At 36.7% G+C, this 27,172-nt stretch overlaps 2 protein-coding genes and 1 long non-coding RNA gene across 4 annotated transcripts in view; all 3 read left to right on the top strand.

Moving 5' to 3' along the window:
- The first annotated feature begins 102 nt into the window (after positions 1 to 102).
- On the top strand, positions 103 to 27,033 carry LOC109180556 (putative late blight resistance protein homolog R1B-23). Its single transcript, XM_019330194.1, has 6 exons — positions 103 to 481; positions 12,583 to 12,643; positions 18,899 to 19,089; positions 23,957 to 26,170; positions 26,254 to 26,311; positions 26,713 to 27,033. Exons 1-5 carry the CDS (start codon positions 200 to 202, stop codon positions 26,281 to 26,283), a joined length of 2,778 nt encoding a protein of 925 aa, XP_019185739.1. The 5' UTR covers positions 103 to 199; the 3' UTR covers positions 26,284 to 26,311; positions 26,713 to 27,033.
- LOC109180686 lies at positions 2,431 to 4,484 on the top strand. The gene is made up of 4 exons (XR_002054098.1): positions 2,431 to 2,884; positions 3,002 to 3,065; positions 3,927 to 4,009; positions 4,146 to 4,484. It is a non-coding gene; the product is annotated as an uncharacterized LOC109180686 (long non-coding RNA).
- The window catches only part of LOC109180563 (putative disease resistance RPP13-like protein 3), a 76,676-nt gene continuing 61,794 nt past the window's right edge, over positions 12,291 to 27,172 (top strand). For both annotated transcript variants that reach the window (XM_019330214.1, XM_019330206.1), the window contains exon 1: positions 12,291 to 12,318. The gene's annotated coding sequence lies outside the window, so the exon portion shown is untranslated. The remainder of the gene's footprint in view (positions 12,319 to 27,172) is intronic.

Below are 27,172 nucleotides of genomic sequence, written 5' to 3'. Positions count from 1 at the left end.
CTAAACTATTATTGTATGAGTACATTAATTTTATTGATTAGGATTACAGTATAACTGTTGCATTTGCCACCCACTACCCACTTCATCTCTAGTTGTCGGCAACACAGCAATTGCTACTTCATATTATCGCTTCTGCTGATTAAGCTTCAATTCTTCACCCAAACCTTACATTACATACTAAGTGAGAATTGCAGAATATATGGCTTGTGTTGCTGTAAATTCTCTTGTGAGGACGATTGAGCTTGAGTTCTTGCAACCTCTGCCTCGCCCAATCGTACGACAAAGCCAACTCATCCCTGCCAATGAAAACTTGATCCAAAATCTCCACCAGAAGCTTGGTGATCTCATAGATCTGTTCGATGAGAACAGGATGGATGATATCCAAGCTATTAAACACTTGGAAACTAAGCTCAGAGATGTGGCTTTCCGAGTGGAAGACGAAATTGAATTCCAAATCCTACATCTTTATGAGGAAGAGGAAGAGGGAGAGTTATTAGCAGCAATAGCAGGTCTTTTTGGAGAAAAACCACAAAGGACTATTGATGCAGAAGAAGAAGACTTGGGAATTGCTGCAGATCTTTTTGTGGAAAAACCACAAGCAGGAGAAACTTCGCATTCTTTGAAACTTGGTTGTATTTTGGAAGGAGCAATAAGAGACATTGATGCCATCCACAAAGACTTGTCCAAAGAGAAGATGGAGTGTGTCGCAGCCGCCTTGCAAGGAATTGGAATTGGAAGGAAAACAACAACTACAGTACTTGCCGCAGCCGCAGCTTCCTCCCACCGCCAACACGCTTCACACTCCCAGCCCCAGCAGGGCAGCATAATGGTGGGGAAAAACAACGAGTTCCAGATTGTAAAGGCGATGCTAATTCAGCATTCATCAAGGCAACGAGAAATTGTCTCCATTAAAGGTATGGGAGGCATTGGCAAGACAACATTAGCTAAACGAGTTTACGAAGATTCATCAATTGTCTCCCACTTTGACAAGCGAGCATGGGTTGTTGCATCACAATATCATAATAAGTCACAAATGCTAATAGATCTTCTTAAATCAATGGGGGATTGTATAGATAGTGGCACTCAAGAGGATCAGCTAGCACAACGACTATATCAAAATCTGATGCAGCAACGGTACTTTGTTGTGATAGATGACATTTGGAGTGTCGAGGCCTGGGATTCCATCAAAGCTTGCTTTCCAAATAATGGAAATGGCAGTCGAGTTTTGTTGACTACACGCTCTGTAAAGGTGGCTACTATTATAGGCTCTAACAATGACTTTTCGCATCAAATGCAATTGTTAGAAGAAGGTGAGAGTTGGAATCTATTTCAAGAAAAGAAAGGCAAATCTCTGGGTTCTGAATTCGATATGATTGGGAGACAGATTGTTGAGAAATGCAAAGGATTGCCTCTGGCAATTGTTGTGGCTGCAGGTTTATTTTCCAAACTTCATACACTAGATGAGTGGAAGAATGTCGCAGAAGCTCTAAATTCATGTGCAACAACAACAATTGATGAAGAATGCTCAAGGATACTCTCATCCAGTTACAATCACTTGCCTCACAGTTTGAAGGCTTGTTTTTTATATTTGAGCGTATTTCCAGAAGATGAAGAGATCCACGTTAAAGAAATTGTAAAGTTATGGGTTGCCGAAGGACTTGTAAAGGCATATGAGGATATGAGCTTTGATGCAGTGGCTAGAAGGCACATTCAAGAACTCAAAGATAGGAACCTAATTCTTGTAAATCTGCCAAGTAAATGTGGAAGAAAAGTAAAGACATTTAGAATGCACGATTTATTGCATTCTTTTTGTGTGAGGGAAGCTAAAAAGGAAAGCCTTCTGCATGTTGTCAATGAGAATGACTCCAGTTCCCCTCCGAAAGATTTCCGATGGGTAAGAATCCAATCACAATGGATTAGCAGACGAACATTATATTCTTTAAAGAATTGTAGATCCTTCTTTTTTTCCCATGATTATAGACCTTCAGAATTGAAATTTTGCAGTCTATTAAGAGTACTCTATAATGTTATTGACTGTAATATGGCGTATTTTGTCCATTTGAGATACCAATTGTCATCATGGAGCCGAGCTGTTACCATTTTAAATCCATTTCGTAGTTGGAATCTTCAAACACTTTCAGTTTATAATATTTGTGAAATGAGCTTTTTAGAGTTGCCACAACTACAACATTTGTATAGTTACAGAGGTCTGAGGGGTTTTCCCATATTTTTTCATCAAAACTTGAAGAGCATTAGTGGGTTGATTACTGATCAATGCACAAAAGAATTATTTACAAATATTCCATACCTAAAGAAGGTAGAGATTCGATGTCGTGAAGATGGTTTGAGTGATGATTGCATTAATAACCTTGCGGATTCACACCAGCTCGAGAGTCTGCATCTTCATCGTGCAAGTCGGCGTCCGTTTGTGATTCCAAATATTAACCGCCTTGTTTGCTTGAAAAACCTTATGAGGTTGACGTTTACGTCATTGAAATTTGAGTTGAAGGCAATTAATATTTTTAGCAAGTTGCCTAAACTTGAGGTGCTAAGGTTAAGCAATTGTGTGTGCATTGGTAAAGAGTGGGAACTATTGGAGATGGAGAATTTTGACCAGCTAATTTATTTAGAAATTTGGTTCTCTCATTGCCTAGAGCAATGGGAAGCAAGTGCTTGTCATTTTCCAAATCTTGAGCGCCTAGTCCTTAAAAGCTGTACGAAACTGGAAAAGATTCCAGTTGAGTTTGCAGAAATTCCAAATTTGAAGTCAATTGAATTGGATTACTGTCTTCCTTCTGCGGTGGATTCTGCCAAGAAAATTCAAAAAGAGCAACATGAGCAAGGAAATGAAAATATGGTTGTCATTGAGGAACACACACTACAGGTCGGTCTCCCTCCCTTACTCTTTCTTTATTGCCTTTTTTATTTCACTCTACTTTTTTTGTTTTTGTTTTTTCCAAACTTGATTTAGTTTCATCATATCCTAATAATTTGTTTTCAGTGATTCATGGCAGCCTAGCTCTCGCAATGATAAACATATTAGAGTTGATCCATATTTCAAAAAGGTACATATGTTTACAGTTTACCTATATGTATCCTCCTTTGCTTCTTCATTTATTTCACTCTGTGAAGGTTATTTGTTTATAGCTTAATTTGGCGATTGGATATATACTAATAAAATTATAAATTACTTTCCTCTCTTGTGGTATGCTTTACTTTCTTTTACATGTTTAATGTTTACTATGATGCTATAATTACATGACAGAGCTAGGCACCTCTCAATATTTGACTCTCAATATTGATGTGAATGACATAGATCAGGCACATATTCTGGTAAAAAGATTGATTGAAAGGCATCTTAGTGGGTAATATTTGAGAATTTGAATTCTTCCCAGTTCCAATATATGTAATTATGGGGTTAACACAATGTTTCAATTGCAAGTTCCACTCTTAATAAGAGCCGCCTATTAGTCTTCTTGATTTGAGATTGTTAGATACGGGTAACTTAGGTTGTATTTATCTCTTTGTGATCCTTTAATTTGTCAGCTAGAGTCATAAGGTAGAGTTTACGTACCCAGTACACACCCTCAAATAGTAGCTACGAGTTTCCATTGTTACTCCCTCTCAATATATATATGTGTGTGTAATTGTACCCTCACTTGTTGAAACTTCACGTGTACTGTCATGCATGCTTCAATTTGTTATTTATATTTCATATTTTAGCAAGTATTGAAATTTCAAATATTGTATTTTAGTGCTTGAAACCTTCAAAATCTGCTCCCTAGCTACGTACTTGTCAAACAGATTTCATTTCTTTGTGAATTTTTCTTAAATAACTTTCCCCGTCCCGTGAGTATTGAATTACAAAACATCTATATATTATCTTCAAATTAAATTGATAAGAGACTTTTATCAAATTATTATAGATCAGAGAATTAGATATGTTCCTCATGGAAATGATGTGAAGAGGAGTTAATCACAAGCTAAGGTATAACAATGTACATGAAAGGTATGGTAGGTCAAACTAACATGTTTTGGTTGGATAGGTTGATATATGATATAGGTTATATATGAGCGTGTCTGGAATGCAAAAGAATGGTTAAATTTTTTGCTAACTCATTATATATGTTTTTCCTGGATGGCAGCAAGGTGACATACAGCTCCCACAGTACACTCTTAGCTCCAATTCAATGGCTCCGATATCTTGGACACCGCCACCCTAGCTTGTAAAATCCAACGCTTTTCATCGTTAATGATTCGGCTGGTTTCGACCAGGTAGTAAGTTCTCCTTCATAAATCTGGGCACTTTAATTTGTTGTAGCTTGTTATGGGAAGTTTGCTTAGAACTGTGATCCGGGTTTAGCCAAAACTATATATTGCTTGTTGCGAGGCTTTATCATGGCTTAAATGGAGATGTATTAATAACGTCATCCTAGAGTTGAGACAGACAATTTTAAATTTTGTTAATGTTTCTCATGATTATTCAACTTTAGTTATTGACCACTTTAGATTCTACTATTGGGGATGTTTTAGTTCGTCATGTTGGTAAATCATCAAATCATTCTGCTCATGCTTTGACACGGGTTTTAGGTTCTCAAGCTAGTTCGAGGGTGTGGTATTTTAATTCGTAGCCTCTTATTGCATGTATTCCTGTGTTAAATTCTGATAATTGTAGTTCCGGTTTTATTTTTAAACAAAAAAAAAAAAAAAAAAAAAAAAAAAAACTAAAAGATAGGGCGGAAATAGACCTGAATTAGTTGATTCATGCTAAGATTGAAAATTAAATCGAAACATATGGAACGTGAGATCTTGCAACCTCGTCCAATCCTACAAAAAAAGGGATTGATTATTGACAATGAGGAGTTGATCCAATCTCTCCACCAAAAGCTTGCTTTCCTAATAGGACAGTTGGATGAGAACAAAATGGATGGTAGTACTATAGCCATTAAAGACTTGGAAACTAAGTTTAGAGATGTGACTTTCAGAGTAGAAGATGAAATTGAATATAAGGTAAGGATCGGATTGGAGGAGAATATAGTGTAAAATCCTTCTTCCCCAACTTGAACCCGAATAACTTTAGAACTGTTAGATGAATAAGGGTGGTTAGAGTGAGTTGCTGAGTCTTTCATTTAAAATTTGAATTCTGTGGCTGGTAGTCATTTAGCCTATGTATAAATAGGACTTCTACTTGTACATCATTATATGAAATATACTGTTCTTGTGTTCCAATACTTAACATGGTATCAGAGCGTAGGAAGTGAGAGTGAGTGCCTATCCCAACTTGTTTCATATCCGAATGAATGTTACTTGTACCATTTCAAACCTGTTTAGCACTACATGTAAGGTACCTGTACATGGCTTTGACGAACACATTCAGAATAAAATAAAACAACAAATATAGATTTGAGCTGTAAGATTCCCACTTAGCATTAAACAATATCATGTATGCTGTCATTATCTATCTAACATTGATCTATACAAGTTGCAGAATTTTTAACATAAAATTAAATACTAAAAGTTAGTGCTGCCGGCCTCTTGCAATTATTGCACTTAGAGCCATAAGGCAAATTGCCAATTGATGATAATTACTATACACACACAAACTAAGTGAGAAGAAGCTAGCTCAGATCAGATCAGATCAGATCAGAGAAGAATTGAAGAATATATGGCTTGTGTTGCTGTAAATTCTCTTGTGAGGACGATTGAGCTTGAGTTCTTGCAGCCTCTGCCTCGCCCAATTGTACGACAAAAGCAACTCATCCCTGGCAATGAAAAGTTGATCCAAAATCTCCACCAGAAGCTTGGTGATCTGATAGAGCTGTTCGATGAGAACCGGATGGATGATATCCAAGCTATTAAACACTTGGAAACTAAGCTCAGAGATGTGGCTTTCCGAGTGGAAGATGAAATTGAATTCAAAATCGTACATCTTTATGAGATAGAGGAAAAGGAAGAGTTACTTGCAGGAATAGCATGCCTTTTTGTGGAAATACCAGAGAGTACTATCGATGCAGTAGAAGAAGAAGACTTGGGAATTGCTGCAGATCTTTTTGTGGAAAAACCAGGAGGGGAAACTGATGCCCAAAGAAGTTGGCATTCTTTCAAACTTGGTTGTATTTTGGAAGAAGCAATAAGAGACATTGATGCCATCCACAATGAGTTATCCAAAGTGAAGATGGAGTACCAGCCGTGTGTCACAGCCGCCTTGCAGCCTACAGTACTTGCCGCAGCTGCAGCTTCTACCACATGTTGTAGTGATGTGATGATGATGGCGGGGGATTCCTCTCATCACCAACACGCTTCACACTCCCACCCCCAACAAGGCAGCAGCATAATGGTGGGGAAGAACAATGAGTTCCACATTGTAAAGGCAATGCTAATTCAGCATTCATCAAGGCAACGGGAAATTGTCTCCATTCTAGGTATGGGAGGCATCGGAAAGACAACCTTAGCTAGACGAGTCTACGAAGATCCATCCGTTGCCTCCCGCTTTGACATTCGAGCTTGGGTTGTTGTCTCACAATATCATAATAAGTTACAAATGCTCACAGATCTTCTTAAATCAACGGGTTGTGTAGGTAGTGGCACTCAAGAGGATCAGCTAGCACAACAACTGTACCAAAATCTGATCCATCGAAGGTACTTTGTTGTGATAGATGACATTTGGAGCGTTGATGCGTGGAATTCTGTCAAAGCTTGCTTTCCTGATAATGCAAATGGCAGTCGAGTATTGTTGACTACTCGTTCTGCACATGTGGCTACTAGTATTGGCTCTAATAATAAATTTTCTCATCAAAAGCAATTGTTAGATCAAATTGAGAGTTGGAATTTATTTTGTGAAAAGGCAAGAAAATCTGGCTATGCTGAGTTTGAGGCAATTGGGAGACCCATTGTTGAGAAATGCAAAGGATTGCCTCTGGCAATTGTTGTAGCTGCAGGTTTATTTTCCAAACTTCATACGCTAGATGAGTGGAAGAATGTTGCAGAAGTTCTAAATTCATGTGCAACAACAACAACAACAATTGATGAAGAATGCTCAAGGATACTCTCATCCAGTTACAATCACTTGCCTCACAGTTTGAAGGCTTTTTTTTTATATTTGAGCGTATTTCTAGAAGATCAAGAGATCCATGTTAATGAAATTGTAAAGTTATGGGTTGCCGAAGGACTTGTAAAGGCATCCGAAGATATGAGCTTTGATGCAGCGGCTAGAAGGAACATTCAAGAACTCAAAGATAGGAGCCTAATTCTTGTAAATCGGCAAAGTAAATGTGGAAGAGAAGTAAAGACATTTAGAATGCATGATTTAGTGCATTCTTTTTGCGTGAGGGAAGCTAAAAAGGAAAGCCTTCTGCATGTTGTCAATGAGAATGAGTCCAGTTCCCCTCCGAAAGATTTCCGATGGGTAAGAATCCAATCACAATGGATTAACAGACAAACATTATATTCTTTTAAAAACTGTAGATCCATCTTTTTTCGCACATGGTATAGACCTTCAAAATTGAAATTTTGCAGTCTATTAAGAGTACTCTATAATCATATTCACTGTGAGATTGGATATCTTGTCCATTTGAGATACCACTTGTCATGGAACCGAGATTTTACCATTTCAGATCCATTTCGTAGTTGGAATATTCAAAGACTTTCAGCTTATAATATTGATGAAATTAACATTTTGGAGTTGCCACAACTACAACATTTGTGTAGTTACAGAGGTCTGAGTGGTTTTCCCATATTTTTTCATCAAAACTTGAAGAGCATTAGTGGGTTGATTCCTTATCAATGCACAAAAGAATTATTTACAAATATTCCATTCCTAAAGAAGGTAAAGATTGTATGTGAAGATGGTTGGGGTGATTGCATTAATAACCTTGCCTATTCACACCAGCTCCAGAGTCTGCATCTTCGTTGTCGTAAAATTGGGCTTCTGTCTGTGATTCCAAATATTAACCGCCTTGTTTGCTTGAAAAACCTTATGAGGTTGACGTTTACGTTATTGAAATTTGAGTTGAAGGCAATTAATATTTTTAGCAAGTTGCCTAAACTTGAGGTGCTAAGGTTAAACTATTGTGTGTGCATTGGTAAAGAGTGGGAACTATTGGAAAAGGAGAATTTCGACAAGCTAATTTATTTGGAAATTGGTTTCTGTCATTACCTAAAGCAATGGGAAGCAAGTCCTCGTCATTTTCCAAATCTTGAGTGCCTAGTCCTTAAAAACTGTACGGAACTGGTAAAGATTCCAGCTGAGTTTGCAGAAATTCCAAATTTGAAGTTAATCGAATTGGATTACTGTCTTCCTTCTGCGGTGGATTCTGCCAAGGAAATTCAAAAAGAGCAACATGAGCAAGGAAACGAAAGTATGGTTGTCATTGAGAAACACACACTAAAGGTCGGTCTCCCTCCCTTACTCTTTCTTTATTGCCTTTTTTTTTTTTTTTTTTCTTTCAAACTTGATTTAGTTTCATCATATCCTAATAATTTGTTTTCAATGATTCATGGCAGCCTCACTCTCGCAATGATAAACATATTTAGGTTGATCCATATTTCAATCTATCAATGATAAAAGGTATATATGTTTACAGTTTACCTATATTTATTTCACTCATATGTGAAGGTTATTTGTTTATAGCTTAATTTGGCGATTGGAAATATATACTAATAAAATTATAAATTACTTTCATCTCTTGGTATGCTTTACTTTATTTTACATGTTTAATGTTTACTATGATGCTATAATTTCATGACAGGGCTAGGCATGTTCTCTCAATATTTGACTCTCAATATTGATGTGAATGACATAGATCAGACATACATATATATTCTGGTAAAAAGATTGATTGAAAGGCATCATAGTGGGTGATATTTGGGAATTTGAATTCTTCCAAGTTCCAATATATGTAATTATGGGGTTACCACAGTGTTTTAAGTTTCACTCTCAATAAGTGCCGCCTATTAGTCTTCTTGATTTGAGATGGTTAGATATGGGTAACTTAGGTTGTTTTTAGAGTTATTCAAAAAAAAAAAAGGTTGTTTTTAGAGTTTTTTGCACTTTTAGTCCCACGACTATAGTGGCACTGGCAGAATTGATCCACGACTTTTGAACCTTGCAATTTTAGTCCACGATTATTGATTTTTTTGCAAAAATGGTCCTTCCGGCCACTTTTCCGTCAAAATTTCACCGGAAAAAAAAAAATTCTCTATTTTTAGCCAGGTTAAAATTGACATTTTATTTATTTCAAAAAATTAAAAGAAAAAAATTGATATTTGACTACATACAATATTACTGAGCTACATACTACTGCCCCAGGCGGCGGAGTTACGTTCCTGGAGCAGGCAGGGCTGTCAGTAAGCGGCGGAGCGGCCGTGGCGTTCCCCGGGCTAGTTGGGTTATCCGACAGCAACATTGGAGTGGTACATGTACTCCACCGCCTGGGGTAGTAGTATGTAGCCCAGTAATATTGTATGTAGTCAAATATCAATTTTTTCTTTTAATTTTTTGAGATAAGTAAAATGTCAATTTTAACCCGGCTAAAAATGGAGAATTTTTTTTTCCGGTGAAATTTTGACGGAAAAGTGGCCGGAAGGACCATTTTTGCAAAAAAATCAATAGTCGTGGACTAAAATTGCAAGGTTCAAAAGTCGTGGATCAATTCTGCCAGTGCCACTATAGTCGTGGGACTAAAAGTGCAAAAAACTCGTTGTTTTTATCTCTTTGTGATCCTTTGTCAGCTAGCATATAAGGTAGAGTTTACCCAGTACAGACCTTCAAATAGTAGCTGCGAGTTTCCTCCGTCACTCTCTCCCTCAATATATATATAATGTGTGTGTGTAATTGTACCCTCACTTGTTGAATCTTCATGTGTAGTGTCATGCATGCTTCAATTTGCTATTTATTTTCATATTTTAGCAATGCAAAAGAATGGTTGGGTTGATGATATGATAGAGGTTATATGTGACCGTATCTGGAATGCAAAAAGGAATGGTTAAATTTTTTGCTAAGTGTACCCATTTGCAATCTTATTTGGCATGCCACATGGAATTATTTTTTATTTTTATTTTTTGTTGTTATATGATGTGTAATGCAAACTTGCATCTGTTGCAAGTTTGCAAAGTACAAAGAAGGCTGCCATTCGGCAGCCTTCTTTGTACTTTAGTATTGCAAGGCAGCATGGCTGCCTGCAAATCTGTACTTTTCTTTAGTTTTTTTTTTTATTATTATTTTATTTATATATATATAATATAAAATAAAAGTGGGATCCATTTTTGAGAGTGAGAGAGATTTGCAGAGATGTAGTGTGAATAGGAGATGATTTACAAATGAGATGATGTGGAAGTGGGACTCATTTTTTAGAGTGGGAGATGTTTGCAGGGATAAGGACAGCCTAACTCATTATATATGTTTTTCGTGGCAGCAAGGTGACATACAGCTCCCACACTCTTAGCTCCAATTCAGTCGCTCCTCATTAATCTTGGACACCGCCACCCTTGTAAAGTTATGGGTTGCCGAAGGACTTGTAAAGGCATCTAAGGATATGAGCTTTGGTGCGGTGGCAAGAAAGCACATTCAAGAACTCAAGGATAGGAACCTAATTCTTGTAAGTCGTCGGCCAAGTATTTGTGGGAGAAAAGTACAGACATTTAGAATGCATGATTTATTGCATTCTTTTTGTGTGAGGGAAGTTAAAGAGGAGAATCTTCTGCATGTTGTCTATGAGAATGAGTCCAGTTTCCCTCTGAAAGATTCCCCATGGGTAAGCATCCAATCAGGAAGGGTTAACAGACAAACATTATATTCTTATTTTAAAAACTGTCGATCCATTTTCCATTTTGGCAGACTGTATATAGTTTTAAATTTGAAATTTTTTCTCCTATTAAGAGCACTCTATAATATTAACTGTGATATGGTGTATCTTGTCCATTTGAGATGCCTATTATTGTCATGGCTGTGATTTTTAACCATTTCAGATCCATTTTGTAGTTGGAATCTTCAAACACTTTCAGTTAGAAGTATTGATAATATGAGCTTGTTAGAGTTCCCACAACTACAACATTTCTCCTCCGAAAGATTCCCGATGGGTAAGAATCCAGTCACAATGGATTAACAGACAAACATTATATTCTTTAAAGAACTCTAGATCTATCCTTCTTTTTTTCCCAACAGTATACACCTTCAGAATTGATATTTTTGCAGTCTATTAGGAGTACTCTATAATATTATTGATTGTTATATGGCGTATCTTGTCCATTTGAGATACCAATTGTCATCATGGAACCGAGCTTTTACCATTTTAAATCCATTTCGTAGTCGAAACATATGGAATGTGAGATCTTGCAACCTCGATCTGCCTCGTCCACTACTACAAAAAAAAAGGATTGATTATTGGCAATGAGGAGTTGATCCAATCTCTCCACCAAAAGCTTCATTTCCTGATAGGACAGTTGGATGAGAACAGAATGGATGGTAGTATCCAAGCCATTAATTATGAACATAGAACTGTGTCCACTTTACAAGGTAAACACGGTTCCACAACATAACAATTGCTAAGGTACTAGGCAGGCTCAACAAGGCCAACCCATAGCTAAATGGGCCCAGATTTATAGAAAGCGAGGGAAGTGTTGACAGTGAAAAACCCATGGGTTAAAGCCTATTTAGCGAAGATAGTATTTACTATTTAGATCCACGAACAGGAAGGCTTATTCTCCAAATGAAGCAATTCCCCTACCACATTGTCACTCGATCTCCTGCTCTCCACCCAACTACCCTTCAAAATTCAAATCATTGACCAAATAAATTCTATTTATTTTTGAATGGGATGTCATATAGGATACCATGCAATTGGTTACCTATTGGTAACTTGTTAAATATATTAATTATATAATTTTAATCAATTTAAAGATTTAATTGAAACTTTTTTTTTTATTTGAGGACCTAAATATATTTTGATGTATTGTTAGAGGTTTTATTTGACCGTTATCCCTATTATAAATCTAATTTTTTCTTATTTAGAGTAGAAATAGTTTATTCACCTTCTTATTATTATTTGTCAATTAAAGTTACAATAGGAAATTTATGGAAAACATACGATATTATAGTTGAAAAAAAAAAAAAAAAGTAATGTTGCCGACAACTAGATATGAAGTGGACAGTGGTTGCCAGCTAATTGAGTCTATCAGAAAAGTCTTCCGATTATTGCATTTCCACTGAGCAGAGCTACACAGCAATTGCTACTTCTTGTTCTGCTGATTAAGCTTCAATTCTTCACCCAAACATCACATTACATTACTATACGCACTACATACATACATACATACTAAGTGGTCGAGAATTGTAGAATGGCTTGTGTTGCTGTTAATTCTCTTGTGAGGACCATTGAGCTTGAGTTCTTGCAACCTCTGCCTCGCCCAATCGTACGACGAAAGCAGCTCATCCCTGGCAATGAAAAGTTTATCCAAAATCTCCATCAGAAGCTTGGTGATCTGATAGAGGTGTTCGATGAGAACCGGATGGATGGTATCCAAGCTATTAAAGACTTGGAAACTAAGCTCAGAGATGTGGCTTTCAGAGTGGAAGATGAAATTGAATTCCAAATCGTACATCTTTATGAGGAAGAGGAAGAGGAAGAGTTATTAGCAGCAATAGCAGGTCTTTTTGGGGAAAACCCACAGAGGACTAATGATGCAGAAGAAGAAGACGACTTGGAAATTGCTGCAAATCTTTTTGTGGAAAAACCACAAGCAGGAGAAACTTCGCATTCTTTGAAACTTGGTTGTATTTTGAAAGGAGCAGTAAGAGAAATTGATGTCATCCAGAAAGAGTTGTCCAAAGTGAATATGGAGTATGTCGCATCCGCCTTGCAAGGAATTGGAAGGAAAACAAGTACAGTAGTTACCGCAGCTGCAGCTTCGACCACATGTTGTAGTGATGTAATGATGATGGCGGGGGATTCCTCCCATCACCATCACCAACACGCTTCACACTCCCAGCCCCTGCCCGGCAGCGCCATAATGGTGGGAAAAAAAAGAGAGTTCCAGATTGTAAAGAAGATGTTAATTGAGCATTCATCAAAGCGTCGGGAAATTGTCTCCATTAAAGGAATGGGAGGCATTGGCAAAACAACGTTAGCCAAACGTGTTTTTGAAGATTCATCTATTGCCTCCCACTTTGACAAGCGAGCTTGGGTTGCTGCATCACTGTATCATAATAAATTACAAATGCTAACAGATCTTCTTAAATCAATGCGGGTTGTAGTGGATAGCAGCACTCAAGAGGGTCAGCTAGCTGAACAACTATACCAAAATCTGTTGCATCAAAGATACTTTGTTGTGATAGATGACATTTGGAGCGTTGATGCGTGGGATTCTATCAAAGCTTGCTTTCCAGATAATGCAAATGGCAGTCGAGTATTGTTGACTACTCGCTTTGCAAAGATGGCTACTAGTGTCGGCTCTAATAATGAATTTTCTCATCAAGCCCAATTGTTAGATGAAACTGAGAGTTGGAATTTGTTTTGTGAAAATGCAAGCAAATCTGGCTATGCTGAGTTTGAAGCGATTGGGAGACCCATTGTTGAGAAATGCAAAGGATTGCCTCTGGCAATTGTTGTAGCTGCAGGTTTATTTTCCCAACTTCATACGCTAGATGAGTGGAAGAATGTTTCAGAAACTCTAAATTCATGTGCAACAACAACAATTGATGAAGAATGCTCAAGGATACTCTCATCCAGTTACAATCACTTGCCTCACAGTTTGAAGGCTTGTTTTTTATATTTGAGCATCTTTCCAGAAGACGAAGAGATCCATGTTAAAAATATTGTAAAGTTTTGGGTTGCCGAAGGACTAGTAAGAGCATCCGAGGATATGAGCTTTGATGTGGTGGCAAGAAGGCACATTCAAGAACTCAAGGATAGGAACCTAATTCTTGTAAATCGGCCAAGTAATTGTGGAAGAAAAGTAAAGACATTTAGAATGCATGATTTATTGCATTCTTTTTGTGTGAGAGAAGCTAAAAAGGAGAACCTTCTGCATGTTGTCTATGAGAATGAGTCGAGTTCCCCTCCTAAATATGTCCGATGGGTAAGCATCCAGTCAGGAAGGTTTATCAGACAAACATTATATTCTTGTTTAAAAAGCTGTCGTTCCATCTCCCTTTTTGACCGTCTATATATATTTTTAAATTCGAAATTTGGCCGCCTAATAAGAGTAGTCTATAATCATGAGTGTAATATAGATGTAAAGTATCTTGTCCATTTGAGATGCCTATTGCCACGGCTGGCTTTCCTGGAATATTTAGTCATTTCAGATCCATTTTGTTGTTGGAATCTTCAAACATTTTCAGTTGGAAGTATTGATAAAATGAGTTTTTTAGAGTTCCCACAACTACAACATTTTCGTAGTGACAGACCTCTGAGTGATTTCTCCATATATTTTCATCAAAACTTGAAGAGCATTGGTATGTTGAGAGCTGATGACTGCACAAAAGAATTTTTTACCAGTATTCCATACGTAGAGAAGGTAATGATTCATTTTGAATTTGGTTGGAAGGACTGCATTAATAACATTGCCTATTTACACCGACTCCACAGTCTGTCACTTTTTGGTTATGTGTATCCGCTGATTCCAAATAACAACTGCATTGTTAGCTGTAAAAATCTTATGAAGTTGAGCTTTAGGTGTGTGAGCTTTGAGGTGAAGACAATTAATAGTTTTAGCAAGTTGCCTAAACTTGAGGTGCTAGTGCTAAGCAAGTGTGACTGGATCGGTGGAGCGTGGGAACTACTTGAAAAGGAGAGTTTTGACCAGTTAATTTATTTGGAAATTAATACGAGTAATTTTCTTGAGCGTTGGGAAGCAAGTGCTTCAAATTTTCCGAAACTTGAGCGTCTAGTCCTTGATTGGTGCGAAGTATTGGAAAAGATCCCAGTTGAGTTTGCAGAAATTCCAAATTTGAAGTCAATCAAAGTGTATGAATGTCTTCAGTCTGTAGTGGATTCTGCCAAGGAAATTCAAAGAGAGCAACATGAGCAAGGAAATGATAATATGGTTGTCATTGAAAAATACACAATAAAAGAGGTCCATCTCTGATCACTCCTTTACCCTTTTGCTATTGCCTTTTTTATTTCACTCTCATTCATCATATCTTAATATATAATTTGTTTTCAGTGACTCATGACAGCCTCACTCTAGCTCTAATGATGAACTTGAGCCATAGTATATAGTTGAATAAAAGCAAAAAAGGGTACGTATGTTTACATACTTTACCTCTCTCTATATATATATCCTCCTTAGCTTCTTCATTTATTTCATTCATATGTCACAACAGTTATTTGTTTATAGTTTAATTATGTCTTCTTGGTTTGATGTTTTACTTTCTTTTACATGTTTAATGTTTACTTTAATTTCAATATATATTTATATAATTACATGACAGATGCGGGCATGTTCTCAAGATCAGACGGCCGAAATTGATGTGAATAACATATATACTCAGTGTGGCATTTGGGCATTTCAATGTGGTGTGTGATATTTGGGCATTTGAATTCTTCCACTAATCTGCTATTTATATTCACCAAACTGTTGAGACTTCAAATATCATTATTGTATTTTAGTAGTTGGAAGTTGGAACCTTCCTTCAAAATCTGTTGTCTACTTCTCAGACAATAATATTTCTTTGTGAACTACTTTTTCTTAACAAAATACTTTTCTTTCTCATTCATATTATAGCATATTATATGACACACGGTCTCCATATATATAGTTACACATTCTCTGTTTGATCACCATATATATTTTGCATAATCATGTCAATTTCAGTCATCATAAACAAGTAATTGCCTCTTTTCCTGCAAATGAGTTTTCAAATAATGATAAGAGATTTTAGGGAATGAGGTCACAGGAAGTTAATCACAAAGTATACCCTTGGCCTCATTTCCTAACTGTGTATCTTAGGGACCTTTTTTTTTTGTACTTGCCTTGGATAGTCGACTTATAAAATGATAAGACTGACTTGAACCCAACCAAAACATGTCAATCACAAGGTATAACCATCCACATGGAAGATGAAATTGAATTCCAAACCGTACATCTTTATGAGATGGAGGAAAAGTAAGAGTTACTTGCAGGAATAACAGGTCTTTTTATGGAAATACCAGAGAGTAGTATTGATGCAGTAGAATTGATGAGGATCTTTTTGTGGAAAAACCACAAGCAGGAGAAACTGATGCCCACGCATTGAAGTTGGCATTCTTTCAAACTTAGTTGTATTTTGGAAGAAGCAATAAGAGACATTGATGCCATCCATAAAAGAGTTATCAAAAGTGAAGATGGAGTACCAGCCGTGTGTGGCAGCCGCCTTGCAGCCTACAGTACTTGCCGCAGCTGCAGATTCTACCACATGTTGTAGTGATGGAGGAGTTGTCATGATGATGGCGGGGGATTCCTCCCATCACCAACACGCTTCACACTCCCAGCCCTAGCAGTAAAGGCCATGCTTATTCAGCATTCATCAAGGCAACGGGAAATTGTCTCCATTAAAGGTATGGAGGCATCGGCAAGACAACCCTAGCTAGACAAGTTTATGAAGATCCATCAGTTGCCTCCCGCTTTGACATCCGAGCTTGGGTTGTTGCCTCACTATATCATAATAAGTTAAAATGCTCAAAGATCTTCTTAAATCAACAGGTTGTGTAGGTAGTGGCACTCAAGAGGATCAGGTTGTGTAATTTTGACAGCTTTTTATTTTAGTATGATATTCTATGGATATATTATGCTTGGTTTTAGGTGTTTTAATTTTGGTTGGATTGTATATTCTCCATTGTCAACAATTGGAATTTTCTGTTTGTTCACTATTCAGACGTGTTCTTCCTTTTTCCCGAAGCATGGAGGATGTTAATGGAGGTATGTTTTCGTCTTTTTTTTTTTTTTTTTTTTTTGGTTAAGCTGTGTTGCGTGATTGTGTGCATGTGTGTGTTATGGCGTGTGCAGTTCTGTTTATTACGTTTATGGCCGTCAGTTTTGGGAGGCCCGTTTTGTTGTTTTGGTTTTCTAGTATAGATTGATGATTGGTTTTTTTTGTTTTGTTTTGTTTTGTTTTTTTTTTTTTTTTTTTTTTTTAAATTTTTATTTTCTAGTTTCAATGCCGTTAGGTTATTACAAGAATGCAGTTGATAAAATTGTTGTGAACCAACATATATTCCAGTCTTATCTCAATCAACAGCCCAAGAAAAATGCTTCAGGCATAAAATTATGATTATGTATTCTCAATTCAATGAGAAAGCTATATATTTTTTACACAACCAATTAAAAAGCTATACTACAAAAATAAAAGACAATACTACTAATAAAGTACTTTGAAAAGTTAATTAAATGACAAGTAAAGCACTTCAAATAAAGAACAAGCTATACCCACCATATCTGCACTTTTTACTTTCTCATGTATATTTAAATCAATATTGGCAAATTACAGGAAAATCACATGCACTTCACAAGATAGTGGAGTAGCTTTGCACTAGGGCAATCAAAGGTATGTGCACTACAACACTATGTTTGCCACTAAGTGATTGTTTATATATCTTTATTTGTGTGATTAGAATATAATAAACCTTATTGCAGATAGCTGCTAAAATGTTATCTTTATCTTCTAATCACCAATATCGCAGATAGCTGCTAATGTTTTGAATTGAGAAAAAACTATCATCTTTGTTGATTGCCATTCTCATTCCTTTTCGTTTTTACTCTTTTGAACTGAACAACCTTGCAAAGGAGCACCAACTGCCATTCTCATTCCTAAACAAGCATGTGTTTTACATTATTACAAGATTTCAATGATATTAAGTACGGAACTTAATTGCAGGCATTTAGTATAGATTCAAGTTCTGCTACACAATTCAAAATAGCCAACAGATCGGATGCACTCCACAATTTCGCTTTCCGACTCTATAATTTCACTATAGGCTAATGTTAATTTAGATTAATGTGATTGATTATTGGCAATGAGGAGTTGATCCAATCTCTCCACCAAAAGCTTGGTTTCCTGATAGGACAGTTGGATGAGAACAGAATGAATGGTAGTATCCAAACCATTAAAGACTTGGAAACTAAGTTTCAGAGTAGAAGATGAAATTGAATATAAGGATCAGAACGGAGGAGAATATATATAGTGTAAAATCCTTCTTCCCAAACTTGAACCCGAATAACTTTAGAACTATCCCAACTTGTCTCAAATCTGAATGAATGTTACTTGTACCATTTCAAACCTGTTCAGCGCTTCATGTAAGGTTCCTGTACTTGGCTTTGATGAACACATTCAGAATAAAATAAAACAACATATTTTGTCATTATCATGAATGTTGTCATTATCTATCTAACATTAATCTTTACAAGTTGCAGAATTTTTAACATAAAATACTAAAAGTTAGTGCTGCCTGGCCTCTTGCAATATAATTAAAAATGCTTTCCGTCTTGCAATTATTGCACTTAGAGCCATAAGGCAAATTGCCAATTGATGATAATTACTATACACACACACATACTAAGTGAGAAGAAGCTAGCTCAGATCAGATCTGATCAGGTTAGAGAAGAATTGAAGAATATATGGCTTGTGTAGCTGTAAATTCTCTTGTGAGAACTATTGAGCTTGAGTTCTTGCAACCTCAACCTCGCCCAATCGTACGACAAAAGCAACTCATCCGTGGCAATGCAAAGTTGATCCAAAATCTCCACCAGAAGCTTGGTGATCTGATAGAGCTGTTCGATGAGAGCAGAATGGATGGTATCCAAGCAATTAAAGACTTGGAAACTAAGCTCAGAGATGTGGCTTTCCGAGTGGAAGATGAAATTGAATTCCAAATCGTACATCTTTATGAGATAGAGGAAAAGGAAGAGTTACTTGAAGGAGTAGCAGGTCTTTTTGTTGAAATACCAGAGAGTAGTATTGATGCAGTAGAAGAAGAAGAAGACTTGGGAATTGCTGCAGATCTTTTTGTGGAAAAACCACAAGCAGGAGAAATTTCGCATTCTTTCAAACTTGGTTGTATTTTGGAAGAAGCAATAAGAGACATTGATGCCATCCAGAAAGAGTTGTCCAAAGTGAAGATGGAGTATGTCGCAGCCGCCTTGCAAGAAATTGGAATTGGAAGGAAAACAACAACTACAGTACTTGCCGCAGCTGCAGCTTCTAGTGAAGTTGATGTCATGATGATGACGGGGGATTCCTCCCATCACCAACACGCTTCACACTCCCAGCCCCTGCACCGCAGCAGCATAATGGTGGGGAAAAACGATGAGTTCCACATTGTAAAGGCGATGCTAATTCAGCATTCATCAAGACAACGGGAAATTGTCTCCATTCAAGGTATGGGAGGCATCGGCAAGACAACATTAGCTAGACGAGTTTATGATGATCCATCGATTGCCTCCCACTTTGACAAGCGAGCATGGGTTGTTGCATCACAATATCATAATAAGTTACAACTGCTCAAAGATCTTCTTGAATCAATGGGGGTTTGTGTAGATAGTAGCGCTCAAGAGGATCAGCTAGCTGAACAACTATACCGAAAGCTGATGCATCAAAGGTACTTTGTTGTGATAGATGACATTTGGAGCGTTGATGCGTGGGATTCTGTCAAAGCTTGCTTTCCTAATAATGCAAATGGTAGTCGAGTATTGTTCACTTCTCGCTTTGCAGACGTGGCTACTAGTATCAACTCTAATAATGACTTTTCTCATCAAACACAATTGTTAGATCAAACTGAGAGTTGGAATTTATTTCGTGAAAAGGCAAGCAAATCTGGCTGTGCTGAGTTTGAGGCAATTGGGAGACCCATAGTTGAGAAATGCAAAGGATTGCCTCTGGCAATTGTTGTAGCTGCAGGTTTATTTTCCAAACTTCATACGTTAGATGAGTGGAAGAATGTTGCAGGAGTTCTAAATTCATCTGCAACAACAACAATTGATGAAGAATGCTCAAGGGTACTCTCATCCAGTTTCAATCACTTGCCTCACAGTTTGAAGGCTTGTTTTTTATATTTAAGCGTATTTCCAGAAGATGAAGAGATCTTTGTTAAAAATGTTGTGAAGTTATGGGTTGCGGAAGGACTTGTAAAGGCATCGGATATGAGCTTTGATGCGGTGGCAAGAAGGCACATTCAAGAACTCAAGGATAGAAACCTAATTCTTGTAAATCGGCCAAGTAAATGTGGAAGAAAAGTAAAGACATTTAGAATGCACGATTTATTGCATTCTTTTTGTGTGAGGGAAGCTAAAAAGGAGAACCTTCTACATGTTGTCTATGAAAATGGGTGTAGTTCCCCTCCGAAAGATTTCCGATGGGTAAGTATCCAATCAAGAAGGTTTAACAGACAGACATTATTTTCTTCTTTAAAAAACTGTAGATCCATCTTTTTTCCCCAACATCATATACCTTCAAAATTGAAATTTTGCAGTCTATTAAGAGTACTCTATACTCGTTGGGAGGGTGAGATTGGCTATCTTTTCCATTTGAGATACCTATTGTCATGGAAGCAAGGTTTAACCATTTTAGATCCATTTCGTTGTTGGAATCTTCAAACACTTTCATGTGATGGTATTGATAAAATGAGGTTTTTAGAGTTGCCACAACTACAATATTTTCGTAGTTATAGAGGTGCGATCAGTGATTTTCCAATATTTTTTCATCAAAACTTGAAGAGCATTTGTGGGTTGATTTCTGAGCGATGCACAAAAGAATTATTTACAAATATTCCATACCTAAAGAAGGTAGAGATTCAATGTGATGGAGATTGGAGTGATTGCATTAATAACCTTGCCTATTCACACCAGCTCCAGAGTCTGCATCTTTGTGCTGGTAAAATGTTGTCTGTGATTCCAAATATTAACCGCTTTGTTTTCTTGAGAAGCCTTATGAGGTTGAGGTTTACGCACTTGATATTTGAGTGGAAGGCAATTAATATTCTTAGCAAGTTGCCTAAACTTGAGATGCTAAGGTTATACTATTGTGTGTGCATTTGTAAAGAGTGGGATCTATTGGAGAAGGAGAATTTCAACCAGCTAATTTATTTAGAAATTTGTTTCTCTCCTTGCCTAAAGCAATGGGAAGCAAGTGCTTGTCATTTTCCAAATCTTGAGCGCCTAGTCCTTAAGAGCTGTACACAACTGGTAATGATTCCAGCTGAGTTTGCAGAAATTCCAAATTTGAAGTCAATCGAATTGGATTACTGTCTTCCTTCTGCGGTGGATTCCGCCAAGGAAATTCAAAGAGAGCAACATAAGCAAGGAAACGAAAATATGGTTGTCATTGAGAAACACACAATGTAAGTTGGTCTCTTCCCTTACTCTTTCTTTATTGCCTTTTTTTTTTTTTTTTTTTCATTTCTCTCTGTTTTTTTTTTTTTTTTTTTTTTTTCCAAACTTGATTTAATTCGTTTCATCGTATCCTAATAATTTGTTCAGTGATTCATGGCAGCCTTGCTCTCGCAATGATAAACATATTTGAGTTGATCCATATTTCAATCCATCAATGATAAAAAGGTATATATGTTTACAATTTACCTATATGTATATATCCTCCTTAGCTTCTTCATTTATTTCACTCATATGTGAAGCTTATTTGTTTATAGCTTAATTTGGCGATTGGGGATATACTAATATAATTATAAATTACTTTCGTCTCTTGGTATGCTTTACTTTCTTTTACATGTTTAATGTTTTCTATGATGCTACAATTACATGATAGAGCTAGGCATGTTCTCTCAATTTTGATGTGAATGACATAGATCAGACGACTATGTATTCCGGTAAAAAGATTGATTGAAAGGCATCTTAGTGGTTGATATTTGGGAATTTGAATTCTTTCAAGTTCCAATATATGTAATTATTATATGGGTTATCACAATGTTTCAATTGCAAGTTCCACTCTCAATAAGAGGCACCTATTAGTCTTATTGATTTGAGATGGTTAGATATGGGTAACTTAGGTAGTTTTTATCTCTTTGTGATCCTTTGTCAGCTAGAGTCATAAGGTAGAGTTTACCCAGTACACACCCTAAAATAGTAGCTGCGAGTTTCCCTCGTTACTCTCTCAATATATATATGTGTGTAATTGTACCCTCACTTGTTGAATCTTCAATGTGTACTGTGATTATTTACTGTGACTCTTGAAATCGTATATGAGCGTGTCTAGAGTGCAGAAGAATGGTTAAATTTTTTGCTAACTCATTATATATGTTTTTCCTGGAAGCAAGGTGACATACAGCTCCCACACTCTTAGCTGCATCCAATTCAATGGCTCCTCAATCTTGGACACTTGTAAAATGCAACGCTTTTCATTGTTAATGATTCGGCTGGCTTTGACCGGGTAGTACACTTCTCCTTCATAAATCTGGACACTTTAATTTGTTGTAGCTTGTTATGGGAAGTTTTCTTTGAACTGTGATCCGGGTACGGTTTAGTCAAAACTATATGTAGATAGAAAAGGTTTTCCAAGAAAGTCAATTTTCGCCAACTACTATGTACACCTTTGTTACTATTTCAAATGAATGATATCAAAACATTGATATTTTGGTCTTATATTTTTAGTAACTTTTTTTTTCACAAATCAAATAATGCAATTAAGGCTCACATAATGTTGTCATTATCTAACCACATTAGTCTTCCAAGTTGCAGAATTTTTAACATAAAATACTACAAGTCAGTGTTGCCGGCCTCTTGCAATTAAAAATGCTTTCCGTCTTGCAATTATTATATTGCACTTAGAGCTATAAGGCAATTAAAGACAACTCCATCACATTTGGTAGAAGATTCATCAAGGCAACGAGAAATTGTTTCGATTAAAGGTATGTGAGGCATTGGCAAGATAACATTAGCTAGACGAGTTTATGAAGATCCATCAATTGCCTCCCACTCTGACAAGCGAGCTTGGATGGGCTGTTGCATCACAATAAGTTACAAATGCTCACAAATCTCATTTTATTTATTTAATTATTTTCACATATCATCTTCAACCTTTCAAATCTCATCTCATTTTTGTATATAATAAAAGTTGTTGGTTTTCGTAATATATATCACGTGAACCAATTAATTATTTCTTGAAGTTGCGACTTAGTTGTCCGATATGTACTTGGCTTTGCTGGATGAACACATGCAATAAAATAAAACTATATATATATATATATATATATATATATATAGATTTGCGCTGTAAGATTCTCACTTAACATTAAACAATATATATATGATGTTGTCATTATCTAACATTAATCTTTACAAGTTGCAGAGTTTTTAACATAAAATACTGCCCTCTTGCAATTAAAAATGATTTTCGTCTATCTTGCAATTATGGCACTTGGAGCCATAAGGCAGTTCCCAGTTGATGATAATTAGTATACGCACACACATTCTAAGTGAGAAGAAGATCAGATGAGATCAGATCAGAGACCAAATTCATTTCAATTCAATGGCTTGTGTAGCTGTAAACTCTCTTGTGAGAACTATTGAGCTTGAGTTCTTCCAACCTCAACCTCGTCCAATCGTACTACAAAAGGGACTCATCCCTGCCAATGAAGACTTGCTCCAATCTCTCCACCAGAAGCTTGGGTTCCTGATAGAGCTGTTCGATGAGAACAGAATGGATGGTATCCAAGCCATTAAAGACTTGGAAGCTAAGCTCAGAGATGTGGCTTTTCAAGTGGAAGATGAAATTGAATTCCAAATCGTACATCTTTATGAGATAGAGGAAAAGGAGGAGTTACTTGCAGGAATATCAGGTCTTTTTGTGGAAATACCAGAGAGTAGCATTGGTGCAGAAGAAGAAGACTTGGGAATTGCTGCAGATCTTTTTGTGGAAAAATCACAAGCAGGAGAAACTGATGCCCAAAGAAGTTGGCATTCATTCAAACTTGGTTGTATTTTGGAAGAAGCAATAAGAGACATTGATGCCATCCACAAACAGTTGTCCAAAGTCAAGATGGAGTACCAGCGTGTGAAAGCAGCCTCGCATGGAAGGAAAACAAGTACACTTGCAGCAGCTTCGATCAGATGTGATGGAGTTGTCATGATGGGGGGTTCCTCCCAACATGCTTCACACTCCCAGCCCCATGACAATATAATGGTGGGGAAAAACAATGAGTTCCACATTGTAAAGGAGATGCTAATTCAACATTCATCAAGGCAACGGGAAATTGTCTCCTTTAAAGGTATGGGAGGCATCGGCAAGACAACCTTAGCTAGGCGAGTTTATGAAGATCCATCAGTTGCCTCCCGCTTTAACATCCTAGCTTGGGTTGTTGCCTCACAATATCATAATAAGTTACAAATGCTCACAGATCTTCTTAAATCAATGGGGGGTTGTTTAGATAGTGGCACTCAAGAGGATCAGCTAGCAGAACGACTATACCAAAATCTGATACATCAAAGGTACTTTGTTGTGATAGATGATATTTGGAGCGTCGAGGCCTGGGATTCCGTCAAAGCTTGCTTTCCAGATAATGAAAATGGTAGTCGAGTTTTGTTGACTACTCGCTCTGCAGAGGTGGCTACTATTATAGGCTCTAACAATGACTTTTCGCATCAAATGCATTTGTTAGAAGAAGGTGAGAGTTGGAATCTATTTCATGAAAAGACAAGCAAATCTCTGGGTTCTGGATTCGATATGATTAGGAGACAGATTGTTGAGAAATGCAAAGGATTGCCTTTGGCAATTGTTGTAGCTGCAGGTTTATTTTCGAAACTTCATACGCTAGATGAGTGGAAGAATGTTGCAGAAGCTCTAAATTCATCTGCAACAACAACAACAATTGATGAAGAATGCTCAAGGATACTCTCATCCAGTTACAATCACTTGCCTCACAGTTTGAAGGCTTGTTTTTTATATTTGAGCATATTTCCAGAAGATGAAGAGATCCGTGTTAAAAATGTTGTAAAGTTATGGGTTGCCGAAGGACTTGTAAAGGCATCTAAGGATATGAGCTTTGATGCAGTGGCAAGAAGGCACATTCAAGAACTCAAGGATAGGAACCTAATTCTTGTAAGTCAGCCAAGTTTTTGTGGAAGAAAAGTAAAGACATTTAGAATGCACGATTTATTGCATTCTTTTTGTGTGAGAGAAGCTAAAAAGGAGATCCTTCTGCATGTTGTCTATAAGAATGAGTCGAGTTTCCCTCCTAAATATTTCCGATGGGTAAGCATCCAAGGAAGGTTAAACAAAGAAACATTATATTCTTCTTTAATAAACTGTCGTTCCAAATTCTTTTTTTCCGGATGGGATACATTTTCAAATTCAAAAATTAGCCCCCTGTTAAGAGTACTCTATCATCCTGGGGTGTGTGAGATTGGATATCTTGTCCATTTGAGATACCTATTGTCATGGAACCTAGATTTTATCATTTTAGATCCATTTTGTAGTTGGAATCTTCAAACACTTTCAGCTTATGGTATTGATAAAACGAGCTTTTCAGAGTTCCCACAACTACAACATTTGCTTAGTCACAACACTCTGAGGGATTTTCCCATATTTTTTCATCAAAACTTGAAGAGCATTTGTGGGTTGATTCCTGGTCAATGCACAAAAGAATTATTTACAAATATTCCATACCTAAAAAAGGTAAAGATTCATGGATGTGAAGATGGTTGGAGTGATTGCATTAATAACGTTGCCTATTCACACCAGCTCCAGAGTCTGCAACTTCGTGGTCCACTTGCTGGGCGTCCGTTGGTGATTCCAAATAATAACCACCTTGTTTGCTTGAAAAACCTTATGAAGTTGAGGATTTCGGCCTTGAAATTTGAGTGGAGGGCAATTAATATTCTAAGCAAGTTGCCTAAACTTGAGGTGCTAAGGCTAATCAGTTGTAGGTGCATTGGTGAGGAATGGAAACTATTGGAGATGGAGAATTTCGACCAGTTAATTTATTTAGAAATTGCTTTCATTGATCTAAAGTATTGGGAAGCAAGTGCCTGTCATTTCCCAAATCTCGAGCGCCTAGTCCTTAAACAGTGTCGTCAATTGATAAAGATCCCAGCTGACTTTGCAGAAATTCTAAATTTGAAGTCAATCAAATTGACTAAGTGTCTTTGTTCTGCGGTGGATTCTGCAAAGGAAATTCAAGAAGAGCAACATGAGTATGGAAATGATAATATGGTTGTTATTGAAGAAGAAACTGTACTGGACAGTCTCTCTATGGTATTCTTTCTTATTGCCTTTTTCTCCAAACTTTATTTAATTTCACCATGTCCTAATAATTTGTTTTCAATGATTCATGACAGCCTTACTACAGCTCTGATGATGAACTTTAGCTATAGTTGAATAAAAGCAAAAAAAAAGGTATGTTTACAGTCCAAATATATATATATACAGCAAAAAAATTGATTGAAAGGCATCTGAGTGTGTGATATTTGGGCATTTGAATTCTTCCAATATGTATGTGTTGATGTGCACTCTCATACTTCAATCTGCTATATATTTCTGCAAAGTGTTGATACTTCAAATATTGTATTTTAGTAGTTGGAACCTTCCTTCAAAATCTGCAGTCTACTTCGATCTACCTCAGATAATATTTCTTTGTGAACTACTTTTCTTAATTAAATATCTTTCTTTCTCATTCATGTTTGCTGCTATGACATGACAACATATTATATGAAACCTGCTCTCTGACTCTTTCTATATAATGTTACACATTCTCTGTTTTGATCACCGTATATTTAACTTGTGTTTTAACTTTGCAGAGGAAGATGATGAATGCTGATTGCTAAGTGCCTGTCTGCCTTAGTGCCATGAACTTGTAATTTCTTAACTTGTAACTTGTGGGTGATATTACCACAAGGCATCTTAGTGGGTGATATTTGAGAATTTGAATTCTTCCAAATTCCAATATATGTAATTATTATATGGGGTTACCATAATGTTTCAAGTTTCATTCTCAATAAGAGCCCTCTATTAGTCTTCTTGATTTGAGATGGTTAGATATGGGTAATTTAGGTTGTTTTTGTCTCTTTGTGATCCTTTGTCAGCTAGAGTTATAAGGTAGAGTTTACTCAGTACACACCCTGAAACAGTAGCTGCGAGTTTCCCTCGTTACTCTCTGTGTGTGTTGTGTGTGTAATTGTAGCCTTACTTGTTGAATCTTCATGTGTACTGTACGAACACAACACATTCAGAATAAAATAAAATAAAACAACATATATA

Source organism: Ipomoea nil, unplaced genomic scaffold, assembly GCF_001879475.1.
Source record: "Ipomoea nil cultivar Tokyo-kokei standard unplaced genomic scaffold, Asagao_1.1 scaffold0188, whole genome shotgun sequence".
Lineage (NCBI taxonomy): Eukaryota > Viridiplantae > Streptophyta > Magnoliopsida > Solanales > Convolvulaceae > Ipomoea > Ipomoea nil.
Note: the sequence above shows the minus strand (reverse complement) of the source record. Positions and strands in the feature narration are given on the sequence as shown.

Coding starts and splice junctions, on each gene's coding strand:
- LOC109180556 (XM_019330194.1), top strand. CDS start 200: ATGGCTTGTGTTGCTGTAAATTCTCTTGTGAGGACGATTGAGCTTGAG. Junction 482..12,582: donor ATCTTTATGAGGAAGAGGAA/GAGGGAGAGTTA, acceptor GATGAAATTGAA/TTCCAAATCGTACATCTTTA. Junction 12,644..18,898: donor GTTATTAGCAGCAATAGCAG/GTCTTTTTGGGG, acceptor AAGGAGTAGCAG/GTCTTTTTGTTGAAATACCA.